Source organism: Anoplolepis gracilipes, chromosome 15 (genome assembly GCF_047496725.1).
Source record: "Anoplolepis gracilipes chromosome 15, ASM4749672v1, whole genome shotgun sequence".
Classification (NCBI taxonomy): Eukaryota; Metazoa; Arthropoda; class Insecta; order Hymenoptera; family Formicidae; genus Anoplolepis; species Anoplolepis gracilipes.
The window spans coordinates 3,023,590-3,041,899 of record NC_132984.1 but is presented as its reverse complement, the minus strand read 5'-3'; the positions used below and the strand labels follow the sequence as shown (position 1 = coordinate 3,041,899).

Here is an 18,310-nt window from a genome sequence, read left to right as displayed (position 1 = left end):
GTTGGATAAAGAAATCTATAGAATAAATATAGATTAAAAATAAATTTCTGAACGTATGCGAAATTAGGTTGGAAAGATTGCCTATAAATATACCCTCTCCCTTTCTGTAATAAAAAGTCGCTATCCGTCGCGAAAGTTGAAAAAAAAAGTTTAAGCTGTATAAAGGAAAAAAGAAATAATAAATGTATTAAAGTTAAAGTAAGTACTATTTTATTTTAAGGAGACTTTTAAAACATTCTACGTTCCCGATAAGGGAATAAGGGACGAAACTCGCGTGAATATCCACTTACCTAATATCGACGTCATGCTATTCCGACCGCATCTGCGTAGCTGCATCTGGGGAATGTGCGTATATATATATATATATATATACACATACTTGCTGCACACTTGTTTATTTTGGTCTACGTTAGCCACATAAAGCACTCTATTTTGCGAACGGTTATTTTAGTGTTTCTCAAATTAAAGCGACGTTTTCGTAAACAAACAATTTACCGTCTCACACGTGTTTACACGATCGCGACTCAATTATAACTTTCAAAATCGGTTTACATATATTTATTGTCATCGTTGATTATAAATCTCGCGTCATTCGTTCTTCCACTGGATAACATGTTTTTTTCCCTTAATTCCGGGGTCTTTTCGACGCGTATTGCGATTGTGTGAGTTACGTATCGAAAGGATGCACGAGAGAAAAATAAAATTTCATTAGCGTGATATTAGTTTCGCCCTGTTAACCTCGTTTTCATTAGTTAACCGTTGAGTCGTTTATGCCGGGAGAATAATTTCACGAGGGGCGTGTGCGCTTATTATGCTTATTATGCGAACTCTTCCTTTGCATCTTGACGTGCGACGCATCGTCAAGAGTGTCCCACATGCATCGTAACTCATATCTATTTGCGGCCAATTCGCATGAAATATATTAGTATAAACGGCTGTATTGAGAGAGATAAAAAATAAGTTATAATAAAGTGTCGCACAATAAAAAAATATTTATATGATATATATTAAATTAAAAAGTAAATTAACGTTCATTTTAATTATATGTAGTATTAATATAAAATATTATTATATTAATATTATATATATATACATATATATATATATATATATATATATATATATATATATATATATATATATAATTGAAAAGAATTTGCAAAAGATTCATTATAATTAAAATAATATTATATTAAAATATTACATACTATATTATTATTATATTAATTATATATATATATATATATATATATAATTAAAGTAATATGAGATAGGAATATGTAGGAAAATATCTCTGACATTTTTTCCCTGCATCCTTTTGATTGCGGTCGATATTAGATATCGAGTATCTTGCACTCAAAAGAGAAAGAGAGCTTTCAGTTCGTCAGAATTCTGAACTTTTCGACGGCAATCTTTGCTTGCTTTGGGCAAAACGATTCTTCGCGAAAGAAATCTCTCGTCAGAATTCTTTTGCGTTGCCTTTTGCTTTTCAGCGAGCATTTTTCACCAGCGGCAAAGTCTTTTGACAGAGTAAAAGTTATTGAAAACTTTCGCGATAATTTTCGTTCATGAGCAATTATCCGGCTCTAAGATGGAGAAACCTTGCATCATTTATTCACCTAACCGTAGTTAATTACTACCTTTAAAAGTTTTGACAACGTGTGTTATCTTTTTTTTTCGTTTTTTTTAATCCTTTCGTCTCTCATCAGTATCTTGTTAAAGAATTTGAAGTTGAAATTTTTCAATAAAAAATTCATTTGGGATTAAAAATATAAAAGAATATTTTCCTTCCCTTAAAACTTATTCACAAAATACCTCTGGGCTCTTAATTCAAAGAAAAATCTATTGCTTCGAAAATCCATATAGCGGAGGTGAAATTTGAAGAATTGGGAGGTGCAGCTCGTGCAAAGTTAATGAAATCCTGTGTCCCTTTTCCCTTCCGCGTGGCTCAACGTAATTGGTTAACCGGCCTGGCTTATGACTTTGAAAAGAGGGTTGACCGTAAATGGTTATAACGTACGGCCGATGAAAAGCCCCTTTCTGTACGCGTTTCGCTATAAACAGTCGGCATTTTTATGCGCTCGAGTATGCCAGGAGTTTATGGAATGAGGTCATTGTTACAGCGTCGCGTCGTACGACGCGCGTCGTGTCGAATAGATGGCCGGATAGATTAAACGGCGTGGGCGATAAGTTTCTCGAGGGAGGATAAAATAGAGGGAGAGGAGATCCATTTACCAGATTCCGTGGCGTCGTCAAATCATCTTCTTCAGCTTTGTAATTACCCGTGTCTTTCCCCTTAAAGTACCCGATGCCGTTAATAAATAATAAAAAAAAAATGTATATATATATATAATTGTTGAACTTAATTTAACTAGTCATTATTTTGGGGCTGATTTTTGAAATTTTAAACAACAGCGCGACTTAATATTGTTTCGTTTAATATGCAGAATTATAGGGGCTATAAATCGGTCAGTAGATGGACGCCGATGATCATGCCACGAGCACTCCCAACCCTGGAACGTGCCGAGGTGGAATCCTGTTAGCCGGACTAATCCGATAACTGAATGTATCCGTAAGTACTTAACCGCCATCGTGGCTCTCTGAGAGAGCCCATTAATTCTCTATTATAATCATCTCCTAATAGGGGTGGTATTAAGACTAGTATTTGGAACATCACTTTGGAGGAATTGAAAGAAAATTAAGCAAGGCCAAATGATTAATTGCGATACTGTAAAAAAAAAATTATCAGGCAGCAAAAATCCGAGATGCGATGTGCAAATATGTATACATTTAGGAAATATTTTTATTTATAAAATTTTAATTTCAATTGAATTCATTTGATTGAATTCATGAAATTGTAATTTTTAATATCCTTTGTGTAATATCGCTCGCAAAGTTAGCTCTACATAAATAAAATGTAAAATAAAATGCAGAGAGAATTAAATAAAGTGTACCGTGTGAAATTATAATTTAATATTTAAGATTAACACACGTGGAGAAGTAAAGTAATCCCAAGCGGCGGTAATTGATTTCTTTTCCCGGCCTTTCCATTTGTGTTAGGTTGAGAGAATAAACAGATAACAAAGGAAGGACATGATACTCTTGAAGCGCATATCCTGTCTGAAAGATCATTGCGTCGGACTGTGGGGAAAGATCGTTGCTTTCTGGCCCGTGTGGCACGCGTGTTTCAGGGAAACTGCCCCTTTCGCTTCTCTCATCTTCCCTCAAACAGAGAGAGAGAGAGAGAGAGAGAGAGAGAGAGAGAGAGAGAGAGAGAGAGAGAGAGAGAGAAAGAGAGATAGTACGAATAGTACTCCCGTCCGTCTCTCCCCTTCATTGTTTCGCGCAAGGACAGAGTTCATCGATCCCTCGACAAAAGGGAACGCGAGCCAGCGTGCGAACGGACGGATGGATGGATGGATGGATGGATGGATTGATGAGAGAGAGAAACCGGGGCGATAGATGTTTTTGCCTCTCACCGACGAGAAAATGTTCCCGACCATTTGAGGTATTACTCGTTCCCCTTTACACACAACTCTTTCGCGATCTCTGGCTGCTATATTTCCCTTTTGCCGAGGCGCTCGCGTGCGCAAACGCACCCTCTCTTTCTTTCTTCCTCTTTTTCTTTTCCTTGCATCCGCCGCCATACATTTTCTACTTATGGTTCATTAACGTTTTTTCACGAAGATCGCGGGGCAGGCATGTTAATTTATCAGCATAATTTAGATTAACATCGCACCTGCTGACGTGTACGTATATTCGTGCAAACTCAGGAAGAGAAAATTAAGAAAATAAAGCTGTCGAAGATAAGATTGTATACGTAAATTCTGGGCAATACAGTTACTAATTTCACTTGCGAAGTCTAGTAAAATTGATAATACTGATAGGAAACACAACGAGATTGTGAGTAAATTATTTTTGCAAATTCCCAACAGAAGGAACTTTTGTGAGCTCATCAGATACTCAAGATTTTATTCATAAACTTCAATTTTGTGACTTGATAAGATTCCACGATTTATTGCCAAAAGAAATTCCAGACTCCAAGGATTAATATATTCAACCTAGTATACCCGAGTACTCTCGAAAACGCGTATTGTATTTGGTCTACTTTTTGTTCTTGTGATTTACAGCCAATGTTTGCGAACTAGTTTTTAGACGAGCAAATATAAAGTAATTTTACTTAGCTCGTCCTCAGCGATATCCCATTCCCTGAGCTCTCTTTTCGTATGAAGACGAGTCGATATTTATACGGGTCGGATGTTACACTTATAAACCATATAAAATCCATTTAATTTTACGCGCACTCGTAAAAACTCTCTTTGGCCAACACGTTGAAATATTCTCGGCGAAATAATATTTTCCATCCAATTATTTACGCATTATCGCGCGGCAGGGATGAAACTTTAATGCGAGACGCGAATACCTTTCGAAAATAGAATGAGATTAAATCGTGCGTGGTATCAGTGTGTGACATTTTATTTTTATCCATCCGTTTCCTCGGCAATAATTTGAAAGAAAATAAACGCGCCTTTTCGGCACCGATATTTTATTTTATTTTATTTTATTTTATACAATAAAAATGTATTTTATCTCCTTAGGAGTAAACTACTTAAGACTTTTGTCGAGCTGCAGATTAAATTATTTATGTTATTTTATAATTATTTATTTTTACTTATTTATATTATTTTATATTGAAATTTATTCAATTTCCACGATTAAAGTGACGAATTCTCGATTAAATAACAGAAATAATGAAAAAAAAAAAAAATAAAAAAATAAAATGATTAGACATCTAAAAGTTCTTTTACGAGAACTTTTCTTGATTACGCGAATATATAACGTTCATCTCGGTCGATCATTCAAGGAGGGACAAAAGTAGGAGGTAGACCCTTTATCTTTGATTCAACAATCATTCTCTGTTTTATCTACCTATCTTTCTGTCACTTTGAATGACGCATTCAAGATGATCTCACGACTAAACCGTGAAGAATCTATGAATTTTTGCAATCTTAAAAATGTAGAGAGAAAAAGAGGGATCAAAGGTCTTACATGAATCGTTCGATTGAGATCTCCAAGAGACGACGATCGAAAGCGCGACATCAATTAATTTTATTAATGCGATTATCGGAAATCCGCTCCTTTTTGAGCACTTGCAGCATCGAAGTGATAAGTAGAGAGTAATAGGCAGGGGAATGCGGCTCTTTTACGGAACATTTAACTTACGGAAAAAGATCCGCTTCGAGAAGCGCGATTCGATTTCCTTTTGTTCGTCAATCATTAGCCTCCTTAATCTACTTAAAGTCACTTCGTCGTCTCGTTAAGCCGCTTGTTCGCCTCGCTAAAGGTGGATGTTCTCGCGTTCTTTGCACCCAGTACACAAAGAAATTCATTACATTCGCTCTTTACGTGTAGTTAAAATTCTGCAATGCGGTCACTGTAAATATTGGGTTGGTAACATTAATAGAAATTACATTTTGCTGAATTAACGAAACGACTTATTCCTTTGTTTTCACGATACGTCAAGGTAAAATAAATAATTGTCACATTTAATTTCTTAAATATGTATATAAATTATATTTAATAAACAATAATACAAACTATATACGTAACAATTAATGTTATGTATGAATGATAATATATTATGCCGATAACAATGAATCAACAATTGCACAATTTTCAATCAACTGTCATAGAGATATTTGTGTTGGAAACACAGAGATAAATAATAACTAGACAAGAGACGCATATTTGGAATAAATAATGATATTATTGGAGGAACGAGCTTTTACTTCTTCGATATGAAAGCTCGAATTATATTTTCTTTTCTAATTATCATCACTTATAAATCTGGTTCTGTTAATTATTTACGAAGCATAAATCATACTGCTATTTCGGCGCGCAACATTGCTTGATTACTTGATTTAGTTAACAACTTTGAAAGGCAATTCGTTGATTTTCATGTTTAAATGTTTAATTTCAACATACGGTTCTCGTATTCGATTCTCGCTAGATCTATAAACAAAATAAATGAAAAATTTTAAATTACATCGAATTTAGTTCTCTATTACATTTTGACATCCAGTTCTTCGTTCAAGGGAGAAGAGAGGAGTGTCGATCAAATTTCTCTTCTCTTACTCCAATAATATACGAGCAAACGAGAAATGGATTATCTCAATGTCTTTATTGATACACTTTACAATGCTCGGACGTGTAATTTCCTGACGATGACCCTGAGAACCTTTCAAATTAACTGCCCTGGATAAGGGTGAGCGTCGGGAAACGAAGTCCGTGTTTTCTTTCTTACATTCATTAAGATTTCGCACGTAATATCGCACTTGCAAGATATCGGCGGAGATTCATAATCCGAGTTTATGAGACCCATTCGTAAAGAGACGTGTCGATGACGACGATTGGATACAAACTGGCTCTCTTTTTCACGCCTGCGACCAGTTGCATCTCGGCGCTGCTGTCATATTATTTTTAAATAATAATAATCCGTCCTGGACAAGGTACTTTATCGATAAAGAAATTGAAGAAAACATAAAGTGTATATATATATATATATATATATATATATATTTGGCGGAGATTTAAAAAATTAAAATCACACGTCTTTTCGCCAGATGACGTCAAACATCGAATATCCTATAGACCGTAGACCTCCGCCGTCGCCGGGTGAGAATTTGTGTCTGTAACACAGTAAACAATATTTAAATGTAAAGACACAAGCGTGTTCCCGCGTAAACTGGACACTAGAATTTTCTACGTGTGAATTTTTTGATTATTTTTTTTTTTTCTTAATATTTATCTTTCGGTTTATTAACTTTCGCATGTAAAACGAAGACCGCAAGATACGCTTCTTAGAAATATTTTTCTCCGCAAAAATTTTAAAATGATAATCTAAGATTTTCCTGTTCTTCGAGTTAAAAAAAAAAAAAAAAAAAAAAAAAATATTCAAACAATAATTCGGAGAGATTTGCGTGTGCTTTCGATTATAACACGTCGAAAAGTTTCTCGGGATTCCGGACTTCGATTCCAACTCGATTCACCGTTCTCTGATCTAAACGACGTAATTCCCATAGGGAGACGGAGAGGTTTCGAAAGTAGGCCGCGTCGTGAAATAAGCGGAAGACTTTTCTCCTCGAGAGAGCAAAAGGGGCGGACACTACTTCAACCCTTTGCGCTTCTTCTCTGGCCATTTCCTTCTTTCTTCTCCCTTTGATTTAGTTTTTTTCCCAACATCGTCGATCGACCTTCTTTTCCTCATCGATCTGTATGCATATCATCGAATTTGCATATCGTTGCACTCGTATTGCACTCATTAGATTATTGTGTATAAAACGCTGGATTTTTTGCAGAAAGTACGCGTTCCAACGTTACAGCATACATATATTATCTAGTAAAGAAACTTCTTTGTAATCTCTTAAGTTTTTATATTACGTTGAAGCGATATTTCCTTTCGTCCGACAAATGTAATAAAAAGTAACTGAAAAATTCATGCTCTCTAATAAATTTCAACTAAACCACGTCGTTATGTAAACGAGATAAAAATTAAATTTTACACATCAGCAGGAAAAAAATGATTGATATGTCGTATTTAACATGAAACAATAAAATAAAATAAAATAAGATAAAAAAAAAAAAAAATAAACCGCGTATGTAAAAAAATATGTAAAGCTGAAAATATTTCGATAAAATCTATTTTTTTCCAAATTATTTATCACTGGCGCAATATCGAATTATTTCACGTGTGAAACAATCTAATTAAAGCCTTCTTTTTTTGTTTATTACTTATTTTACAAGGCTTTTTATAAAATTTTATTTCTCACGAAAAACGTTTGTCAAAAAACTTTTTTCCAATTTTATTTCACTATATTTATGCAAATGACGATCGCGAGATATTTCTTACGTATGTAACAGGCATACATCCTGCGTACCAAAATTCATGAAAATGTCAACCTCTATGATATACTCTTCTAAATCCTTGCCAAATAATTCTCATTTATCACGAGGCAATGGCGACAACTTTTTTCGGGACAGCTTTGAAATTGCAGTTCTCGGCCGTTCTTGCTATATAAACCGAATCGGCGAAAATCGATATTTGCTTGGAAGCTTTTCAGCGGATAATTACACACGAATACGGTAAAACGAGTATATTGTCGCGATTGTCGAGATAAAACAAGGAAAGTTATTCGCGGTGTATCGTCTCGCTAAATTCGGATTTGCATTGCTCGTGTTTCGAGCCAATCAATATGATCCAATCACATTTTTAAAATGCAAATGCCAACTTATTTCTCATTCATTTTTGGCTGAATTTTAATAAAGTATTGCTGTATAAAACGCGTTGAACTAAAGAAGCATTTTAGAAGGATTTGTCGGAGAGAGGAGATATTAAATTTTCGAAATTAAATAGTATAATATTATCATCCCAGAAAATTTTCCCGCAAAGGCAAAAATTTCTCAGTCTATGAAATTTATTAAAAAAGTTCTGTTCGCGTCAGAAGCAATCTTTTAAGCGAAAAATCATAAATTTCCGCGCGATAAAAATAAATAATAACTTTTGCAACGCAAAATTATTTTCGCGTATCACGATATATATATCACGCTTTCCGATTTTCTTCGAAAATCTATTAAAATAAAGGGAACACGATTAAATCAGAGTACACAGTCGCTCATGCAAACAGACAATCTATCCTGGTCCAGCGCTGTTTATTGATAGCGAACTGACGTGCAAATAGAACCGCTAATATCCACGCGGCACTGACTTTGCAAACATTTTAGTCAAGAATCGAACCGAGATATCAAATTACCATCCCGTTGCATACGCAAATTTATTTGATTTGGATTTGTTTGCAGTAGAGACCAATGCCATTTTTACGAGTGGTATTCCCCGCGCGTCGCCATCCTCGAGGTGTCGGCGATCACCGGGGGGGGGGGGGGTGAGAGAAGGGAGGAGGAAGGGCAGGATCTCTCATCCTTTTATAAACGTCTCGTCCGTAAAATACGGACGAGACGTTTCCGTCTGGCTGAACAGCCAAACAGTTCGGCAAACTGTCGACTTGCGTCATCATGACCGCATTGTGTCATTCCAATATTTTTGTTCGGCAACACTTGATGTCAATTACATTGGCTGCCAGGATATACGTATCCTCGGCGGATAGTTATATTGGGCTCCGATCCATTTAATAGTATTCCGATAATTGACGTAAAATCGTTAGGAGAGATCAACTTTCATGTTATCAGCTTAATAAATTTAATAAGATTTTTCTCGAGCGTTATTAAAACTTTGAAAAATTTATTATGCCCTAGAAACTCTATAGGTATACCCATATTTATACAAAATGAGCCTAATACGGGTCAATTCGAATTAAACTCTGCGATATCTATCGGCTTTCATCGTCTGTTTGTTTAATGGACTGAAAAGCACAAAGGGATATTGATAATTCCGACTAGTTTCAACGAAATGCGTCATGATTTTAGGCTGATAAAGACTGTAAATATATATGCTCGATCGAAATATAGTAGCTAGTAATTTTAATTATCGTGTGCATAAATCATAAAATAGCGTATTGAAACGGAATGCAATTCCGTCGAACGTTAATCATCAATTTTCCCGTCTACTATACAAGATGGAAGAAAGAAATCGAACAAAAGATGGGATAAGGGATCAAAGAGTGAATCGTTACGACATAAAATGACAACACATAGCGCCACGCCGGTGTGTATCAAAGAATAGTTAATTGAATTTTCGGTCAGTCGTCAATCTCTCTCGGGAAACGCTATGGCCTGATTAAGGTTTGTTTGCTACCTCGACGTGTGTCGGGATGATTTTTTTCCCCGGAAAAGCCTCCAATAAGCCGTTGTAAACGATGTGCGTGGAGTTGAAAAAAAAAAAAATAAATCAACAAGCAAAGAGAATGAAATTTTGATTGCGGTAATAAATTGTGTCCACCAATTTATCTGTGACACACCGCAATAAAGATTTCGCATACGTCACGTGGTGTCCATATAGCATTCTCATGCAGCCGCAATATGTAAATTTCAAGAGCTTAAAAACTTTTTTTACGACCACTAAAATATATATATATATATATATATATATATATATATATATGTGTGTGTACAGTACTCGATATTGTTTCAAATATTTACGTATATTAATATTAACAACGTAATTTCTTTTTCGAAATATTCTTACCTTCGAAAAAGGAATTGGTTATGAAAATAAATTCCGCAACAATAAAATAAATTGATGGTCAATTTATGTGAGAAAGCAATGTGGAAATATTTGTTATTCCTTATTGCATAATAACAGTTATGTAAGACAAAAGAGAGGGAGATATTACTGTTTATACATTAATACTATTCCCGTTGTGGGCAGAGCTATGTGTTTGATCTGCGGGGCTCACCACCGTGCATTGTATAGAAAAGAAACCTCCTTAGAGTCATTATTATTAGCATTTTAGCTACCTCACGTTAGTGCAAGACACATTTATGCGGCAACGTATACGGAAGTTAATTTAAATGAAAATTTTCCATTTCATTCCATCTTTTTGCTCCCAATCCTCCTTTATTTAACGTTAATGCCTTGCGGTGTTAAATTGCGTTTGTCACTAAACTTGCATCTGTTTCTCTCTTTCTTCCTATTCCACCCCTCCTGCCCTCCCCCCTTCCCCGTGATATTCGCGTGTAGAAGGAAAAACAGACGAAAATAGTAACCAGGGTAAACTAGCTGTGAAAATGTCACCGTGTTAATGGCAATACGCCACGCTGAGCCCAGAAGGGGTGGAAAGGAGCAGGGGACGCACTCGAGAAGAGCGAGCAGAAACAGGAAAGAGGAAAATTTTGTTACGCGCTTCTCGCTGGCTGGCTTGAATCTGGAGGGCAAGTAAATCGTGTAATGTCGTTAAGTGCCCCCGACACGATTCCGCTCGTCATCTCTTCCTGAAGGAGAAATTTATATAGCGGAAAAGGGGAAGGACGGGAGAGATAACGACGGGTAGCGGGTAATATGTTGCATCGCTGAAGGTCCCCCGGAATCCTAAAATCTCGCCACGAAATTCCGATTAATCCTCCAGATCGTAACGATGACCTTTATATCGGATAATGTCGTTTCTTCGATGGAAATCGATATCGCGGAACTTTTTTAATTCCCAATTCTCCGAAAAGAAATGTATAAAAAAATAAAGCGAGAAAATTCAAAGAAGAGAAATATTTTCAACGAGAAAATTATATGTCGGGGGAAAATAAAAAGTGCAATGTATATATATATATATTTAGATGTTAAACGAAACGATCCCAACACACAGACCAATATTACGTCCTCCTAGGGTTAAAGTTGGAGAAAGAAAAGAAAATGCTCGGTCTATTGTAGAGAGTAATTGCAATTCGTTATATCTCGGAGTCCTCGATTGCAACATATAGGGTTTCTTAAAAGCGAAGATCGATACTTGGGCAGGTTACCGTCTGCATGATTTTTTATTTACTTTTTGCATAATAAATAAGAAATAAATAGAACAAAGATCGATCGTCGACAGAATGAATTTTTCCTCACCTCTAAAGAATATCGCCGCTGCTGGCAGCTCTCGTTGTCCTTGTCACTGGTCCCAGCCGATTGTTCGGCTCCGCACGCGGCCTGCAGTAGATGATCTTCCGAAAGGCTTTGCGAAAGTTATCGCTCAGGAAGGCGTATAGAAACGGGTTGACGCAGCTGTTGGTATAGGCAAGGATATGACTGACTATCTGCACCATTATCGTCGTCGTGGTGAGCGGGAACACGTCCAGGGACTTGCTCACCAGTATCACCTGCAACACGACCGATGACAAACCGAGTCACGGAGATGAAACGAAAATAAAATCGTCGCTAAACAACGCAGCCGTTTTATACCTGTATGGGACACCAACAGGCGGCGAAGACCCCGACGACGACGAAGACGAGCCTGGTGACGCGTCTCCTGCCGCGTCGACTCTCGGCGCTGGCGCTGGCCCGGGCTCCGCGCCACAGCTTGATCAGCACGGACATATAAAAGATGCATATCAGCACGAGGGGCAGCACGTAGCTCATGAGGAAGAAGGACACCTGGAAGTACGTCCAGTTGTACTGCGGCAGGATCCGGCAGGCCGTCAGGTTCTGCGGCGGGCCATCTCCCTCCTGGAACACGTAGTGAATCTACGTACACGCGGACTACGTAAGAGAACGAGAGCCTGCTCGGGGATGCGCTTTATGCCTTGTTATCTCGCGCCCTTACCTCGCCGTGAATCACCATAGCGGGAGCGGATAACGCCAGGATCACCACCCACGCCACGCCGGTCGCCAATATAGCGTGCTTCTCGGTTCTCCAGGACATCGAGGCGATCGGATGTACCACCGCCAAGTATCTGTGAATAATTTCTTATCTTGACATTGCTCATCGCCGTCAAACTTCGCTGTTCATTAGCATAACTTGAATTGCTAATCCGGTATAAGCGGAGCCCCCTGAGGAGTTAAACCCTCCCCCCGCGTCTTCAACAAACTTTTGATACGGAATATTATATAATGACGAAAGAAACGAGATGAAAAACATCTCTCGCTTCTCTCGTTATATTTAAAATTTACCGTTAAACTTACGCTGACGATTGGTTTTACGAGTTTAATCTATAAAAGTAATCTCAAAGTCGCCTCCATTTAGAAAAGTTGGCCTTGCCTCGAACATCGGTTTAAAAAAAATCGCAACTTGGAGATAATCTTTAGTTTGAATATCGTATATATATATATATATATATATATATATATATATATATATATATATATATATATATTTGCTTTCGGAAAAGAAAGTTAGAGAAGAAACGAGACGAAAAGTAACCAAACTTTCTCAAGTCGAGTTTAATATTCTTCTTCGTTCTCATTTTGATTCAAAGTAGAATGCAGTGGATCGTTTAAACAAGATCGATCGACTGTTTGTACATGAATCTTTAACGGTGTTAATCAAGATGGATAAGACGCATTGAAGAGGTTTTAACGATCCCGCGAGAGAAAAGTAAAAACTTGGATAAGTACGAAGAATTCCAGCGGAGAGGTTTTACATTTCATATCTAAAATAATCACGCCATTGATATCAAATTGATCACTCGATTATTCGACTCTCGACACATACATTATTATGTATTATGGCTGATGTAATAATGATACTTCTCAGAATTGCATCTTAACGACCGGAGATTGAATAATCTTGTACGTAACTCGCGCTGAATTTAATTAAATTCATACAACGTTCGAGGCTGTCGTTTATAGTCGCTAGAGAACGCATCGCCCTGAGGTATTGGAGTTAGATGGCGAACGTCTACAATGGTCTACGTCGCCCTGAAATTGGCATGTTCAAATTGCCCGAGATGAATGTATCAAACGAATATATTCCGCGCACTCTGCAAACTGCAGCGCGCATCGTGATTCAAAGCTGGACAATGAATTGAATGTCAAATGCCCAAAAAGCCCGGAGCACTTTACGGAGCTACTGCGAAAAGTCCATGTTAAAGGGCCGCGAAAATATCGGGCAAAGATAACGAAACTGATTTTAAGGACAAAGGATAGCAGCATAAAGTAAAGTAATTGCATAATATATATAGATTTTATCGATGTATATAAAATTGATTTTTACATAAATATGAAAGGTTTAAAAAATGCAATACTTCTTATCTTGATAAAGATTATAAATAGATTGTCCAAAGAGAAATAGAGTCTTAATATTATATAATCTCAATGAATTTTTTTGTAGTTACACATTTTTTCTTAGCGATATAATAATAAAATTAGATATTAGATATTCTTTTTATATAACTCTCTTGCATACAATAATATTTAATATCCATAATTAACTTTTACTAGATAATTCATTAAATCATTCTCTTTTTGTTAAAATAAAATTTTCTTGTAATTGGTCAAAAGACGCATATATATATATATTCTTTGGAAAATTTATTTCATATTGTTATATTGTAGAATAAAGTTTAAATAAAACGCATATCTTTTGAATTATATAGTCTTTTGATTAATTTTGACGAGAATTTCGCTTTAATACAATATCAAGTGACTTGTCCAACAATAAATAAAGTATGTGATAAAAGTTAATTATGAATATTAAATAATTAAATATTATGCAAATTACATGGAAAGGAAAAAACGTTTACTTAAATTTTTGTTAGAAGAAAAAAAATGTGTAGCTACAAGAAAATTTGCTTTGAGATTATATAAAATGAGATACTCTATAAATCTCTCCCAACAATTTTTTTTTTTTTTTTTTTTGCGTCATTACTCTGTTTACAATCTTTATAATTACATCAAGAGAAAAAAGATTTTGTATTTTTTAAAAGTCGTTTACATCGAAATTAATTTCATCGATTATACAAATAAAACGAAGCGAATGCTCTTACTTGTTAAAGGATATACATCGAAGATAAAGTAAGAATAAGAATTTCAAATTATTTGTTTGCTTCTAAAGCTAAAGCATTCGCTTCTAAAGAGATTGAGATAACAAATGCCGTGGAAATCCATGAATAAATATAAGTCATTTTCTGCCAAAAGAGACGAATGGCTATCTGTGAGATGTTTCTGTGAAAACATCTGTACGTTCGTAAAAGCATTTCCGCGTCACAAAGTGATATGCTTGGAATATATAATTATTAGTATATTACGATTTGTACATTTCGTGCGCATCGTCTCATGTGTATGTGTGTGTACGATTTCATTACCGATCTCGCCCCAATAATGATGACAAATGATATCTATTTTTACGAGCAAATTTTTTTTCTCCATCAAAAAAGATGTTATTAGAAGCGACCATTTTTCTTCATTCTAGTAATAAAAATCCTTTGGCCTTTTTACGTTTTTTTTTTTTTCTCGAGTAACTCACTTTCCAGTCATACGACTAATATATCATTTATTTCCCACTTGTTGACTTGTTGACGCTATTGTGAACATATGAACCGACAGCTTCATATATGAAATATTTCACGCGACACAAACATACAACAGTTTCAAATAAAACGTAGCATTAGAAGACATTTTTTTTTTCATCAAAACGTTACACCGACAGTTTGTCGGTCGGGGAATAATTTTAATGTACCAACCTGTCGAGGCTCATGAGGACCAGGGTGTAGACGCTCGCGTAAGCAGTAACAATGATCAGATATTGAACGATCTTGCACCAGACGTTGCCAAACGGCCAATACGGCAGCACGAAATCGGTAGCCGTGAACGGTATACAAAATATGACGAACAGCAGATCCGCCACGGCGAGGTTGATGATGAGGATATTCGTGGTCGACCTCATTCCAGGATTCGCCGCCACCACCACGACCACCAGTGAATTCCCGGCGAGACCGAGGATACCGATTATGCCGAAGAACAATGGCACCACCACCACCACGATGCTTTCAACTAGTTCGCGATTATAATCGAATTCGTATACTTCGCAAGCGTCAACTTTGTTCGCGAATTGCGAGCTGCAGTTGACAACAGCGTCGCTCACATTCGCGACATTTGCGATCGTCGGCTCCATATTTATTATTCGCGTGATAGGCAAATCTCTTCACGATTACGTTGCGATTACAAGCTCGTTATTACAGCCCGGTTTGTGGCGTGATAATAAATGTAGGAACTGTGTGCACATCAGCGATGATAATCGATTCTGTCTCAACGGAATCTTGATTTTGTCGTGAGGATCCTGTGACGATTGTCCGCGACATCGAGGACACGGAGGGTGTTTTTTCTCCTCGCCAAGTTCATTCTCCCTATCGAACAGCATTGATTTTTCCACGATTGGCGATTCGCTGATCGCTCATTATTCCTTCACAGTGTCATCTTCTCGAATTTTTGCTCCAATTCGGAAAAATCTCAAAGATCGATAAGGTGCTGGAAGGATAAAAAATCGCCCACATATAAGAATGTTGACATGATGCTCCACTTTTTGCGTGAATTATTAAAAGTGCGAGAGAAACGTTGTGATGTTGATAATGATTTTATTTATCCACTTGATATAATGATGTCTAATTTGTCACGTTAATTGTGTAAAATTTGGCACGTGTCGAAGAAAATATTGCATTGATAATGAGACCTTTTCGATCGAGCAATATAAAGATCTAATAATCTAAATATAATACTTCAGATGTTTATCAAGACTTGTTTATTGTTCACTTGTATTTTTGAGGAACTAAAATTGGCTCTATTCGTATCATTCGTTTGCCAATACAGTGGTCATCTCTGTCGCACAAATCACAATCGTTCAAATAAAACGATCGTAGCGGACACATTTCTTTAATTATATTATATTTTGTATTCCAATAAAGTGTCGCTCTTATTTCATTCTACATTGTAATCTACAATTCCTCAGTTATTTATTGCATTATTACACTTCTTCATCTTTGTTTTACTTTCATAGCTTCATATGGTGGTGTACGTTAGAAAAGTTTCACGATATTTGAATTCCAAAGAATCTCGCGATGAATTTAAGTCGAAAAACACTGCACTGATCACCGCTAGATCGAGTATTGAAATAACGTACGTACGTCGAATTCCATACGTTCGCCGCCGAATACTTGAACTTGGCGAACTTAAAGTTTTTGACGTCTCTTTCGCGATATATCTCGCTCGTCTTCTGTCGTATATATCGAGCAGTTTTTATTATATTCTTTTTTTTTTTCTATTATTTAGTACATCAAATTTTCCGGAAGACGATGCCTACGTACTTTGTCAATAATCGCGACTGATCGCGATCGGCAAGCGCACTTTTTCTTCCGTCCCGATGCGCGAATGCAAGCTTCAATGAATTTCGCATGGATTTAGCTTCAGACCGCCGGAAGTTGCACTTCCGTGCCAAGTTTGTCGACAAAGTTTGTTGTAGGTAATCGGCCGAGTCGTGAAGGGATATCGTCGCGCGCTAACCGATAACGCCACCTCCGGGGGTGGTTTTGCACTGAGAAACACCCCGATGTGGTGCGACGCGGCGCGCGGCCAGGAATGGATGGACTAGGTGTACGCGTGAACGACGGGGGACACATTCGCGGCGCCATCTGCTCTATATATATATATATATATATATATTTACGTGTGTGTGTATATATATATATATATATATATATATATATATATATACACGCACACACAAATACTCGACGCTGAAATAGGGGGTTGCTTACATACGTAAGACACTGTAAGGCACGAGATAAAGCGCAAGATATATATTTATTTAGGCGAAAAAAAAAGAGAAAAATATTTGAAATCATAGATAACGAGGGGTCCCGAAAGTTCTGAAAGGAAAATGATTGTAACGGAGAAAATAAAAAGAAAAGAAAAGAAAGAAATTATTGTGACTCTAAATATTAATGACTTTCCGTCCCTCACGATTTATTATTAAACTATTCTCTCTTTTCCTCTTTCTTCTTCTCCCTCTCTAATTACAATTTTATGACAAATCTACGATATGACAATGCGAATACACTTGTTTCGGTGAAAAATTGGAAGCTTCAGACAGATAAGAAGACGAAATTATATATATATGTTATAAATATAAAGAATAGAATATAGACCTCAATTTTTACCCGTTAAGTTTTATCTGCTAAAATCATATTTCATTTTAATGAAGGTTTAGGATGATTAATATCGCTTTGATACTTTTCAGTTACCAATATCGATTCAATACCTATCTAGACTACGGTATTATACAAAAAAAATAACAATGCGCGTAAAATAATACTATAAATCAATATATTAATAAATCAAAATATTAACACAATCGCATTTAAATCATAAATCTAGAACTTTTATGCTTTTATATAATTATTTGTCTTATTTTTAGCTTATATTAATTAAAATACATGTACTCTTACTAATTATTTTTGCATTGAATTTCTGTAATACATCTATTTTTTTTTTTTCGATAATTCAAAATATCAATATTCTTGCAAAAATGTCAAATATTTATAGATTTATTATTAAATATAGATTAATTTTTTCTAACAATTTTGTTATTAAAATTTTCGTCTGATAAATTTCAAGAGTTACTCAAATCCATCTCTGCTGAAGGTCAACTATCAAATCTTTAATCTTCATTTATTTTATCTTCCTCTCTTAAATATGATACATGATACAATACGTTCATAATGTGTATACATTTATAATATAATACATTTTAAACAGTCAGGAAAAGAGGAAAGAATAAACAGAAGTAAACAGCGACTGTCATGTAGAGTTGGGCAGGTGAAATACTTGATGTAAATTGCATGGGTTTACACATGTAAAATATTAAATATTTTACGTCCTTAATTTTTCACACAC

General features: G+C 35.9%; 1 protein-coding gene across 2 annotated transcripts; it reads right to left on the bottom strand.

Annotated features, from left to right (window-relative positions):
* Nucleotides 1–1,311: 1,311 nt before the first annotated feature.
* On the bottom strand, nt 1,312–17,014 carry Asta-r1 (allatostatin A receptor 1). Of its 2 annotated transcripts, none has more exons than XM_072907474.1 (5): nt 15,106–17,014; nt 12,249–12,378; nt 11,888–12,169; nt 11,555–11,805; nt 1,312–6,689 (listed from the first exon to the last, which is right to left on the bottom strand). In XM_072907474.1, the coding sequence occupies exons 1-4, from the start codon at nt 15,534–15,536 to the stop codon at nt 11,557–11,559; spliced, it is 1,092 nt and encodes a 363-aa protein (XP_072763575.1). In that variant the 5' UTR covers nt 15,537–17,014; the 3' UTR covers nt 1,312–6,689; nt 11,555–11,556. The 2 variants fall into 2 exon arrangements, with proteins under 2 accessions (XP_072763575.1, XP_072763576.1); XM_072907475.1 differs by having other exon boundaries at nt 11,888–12,151.
* Between the last annotated feature and the right edge of the window lie 1,296 nt (nt 17,015–18,310).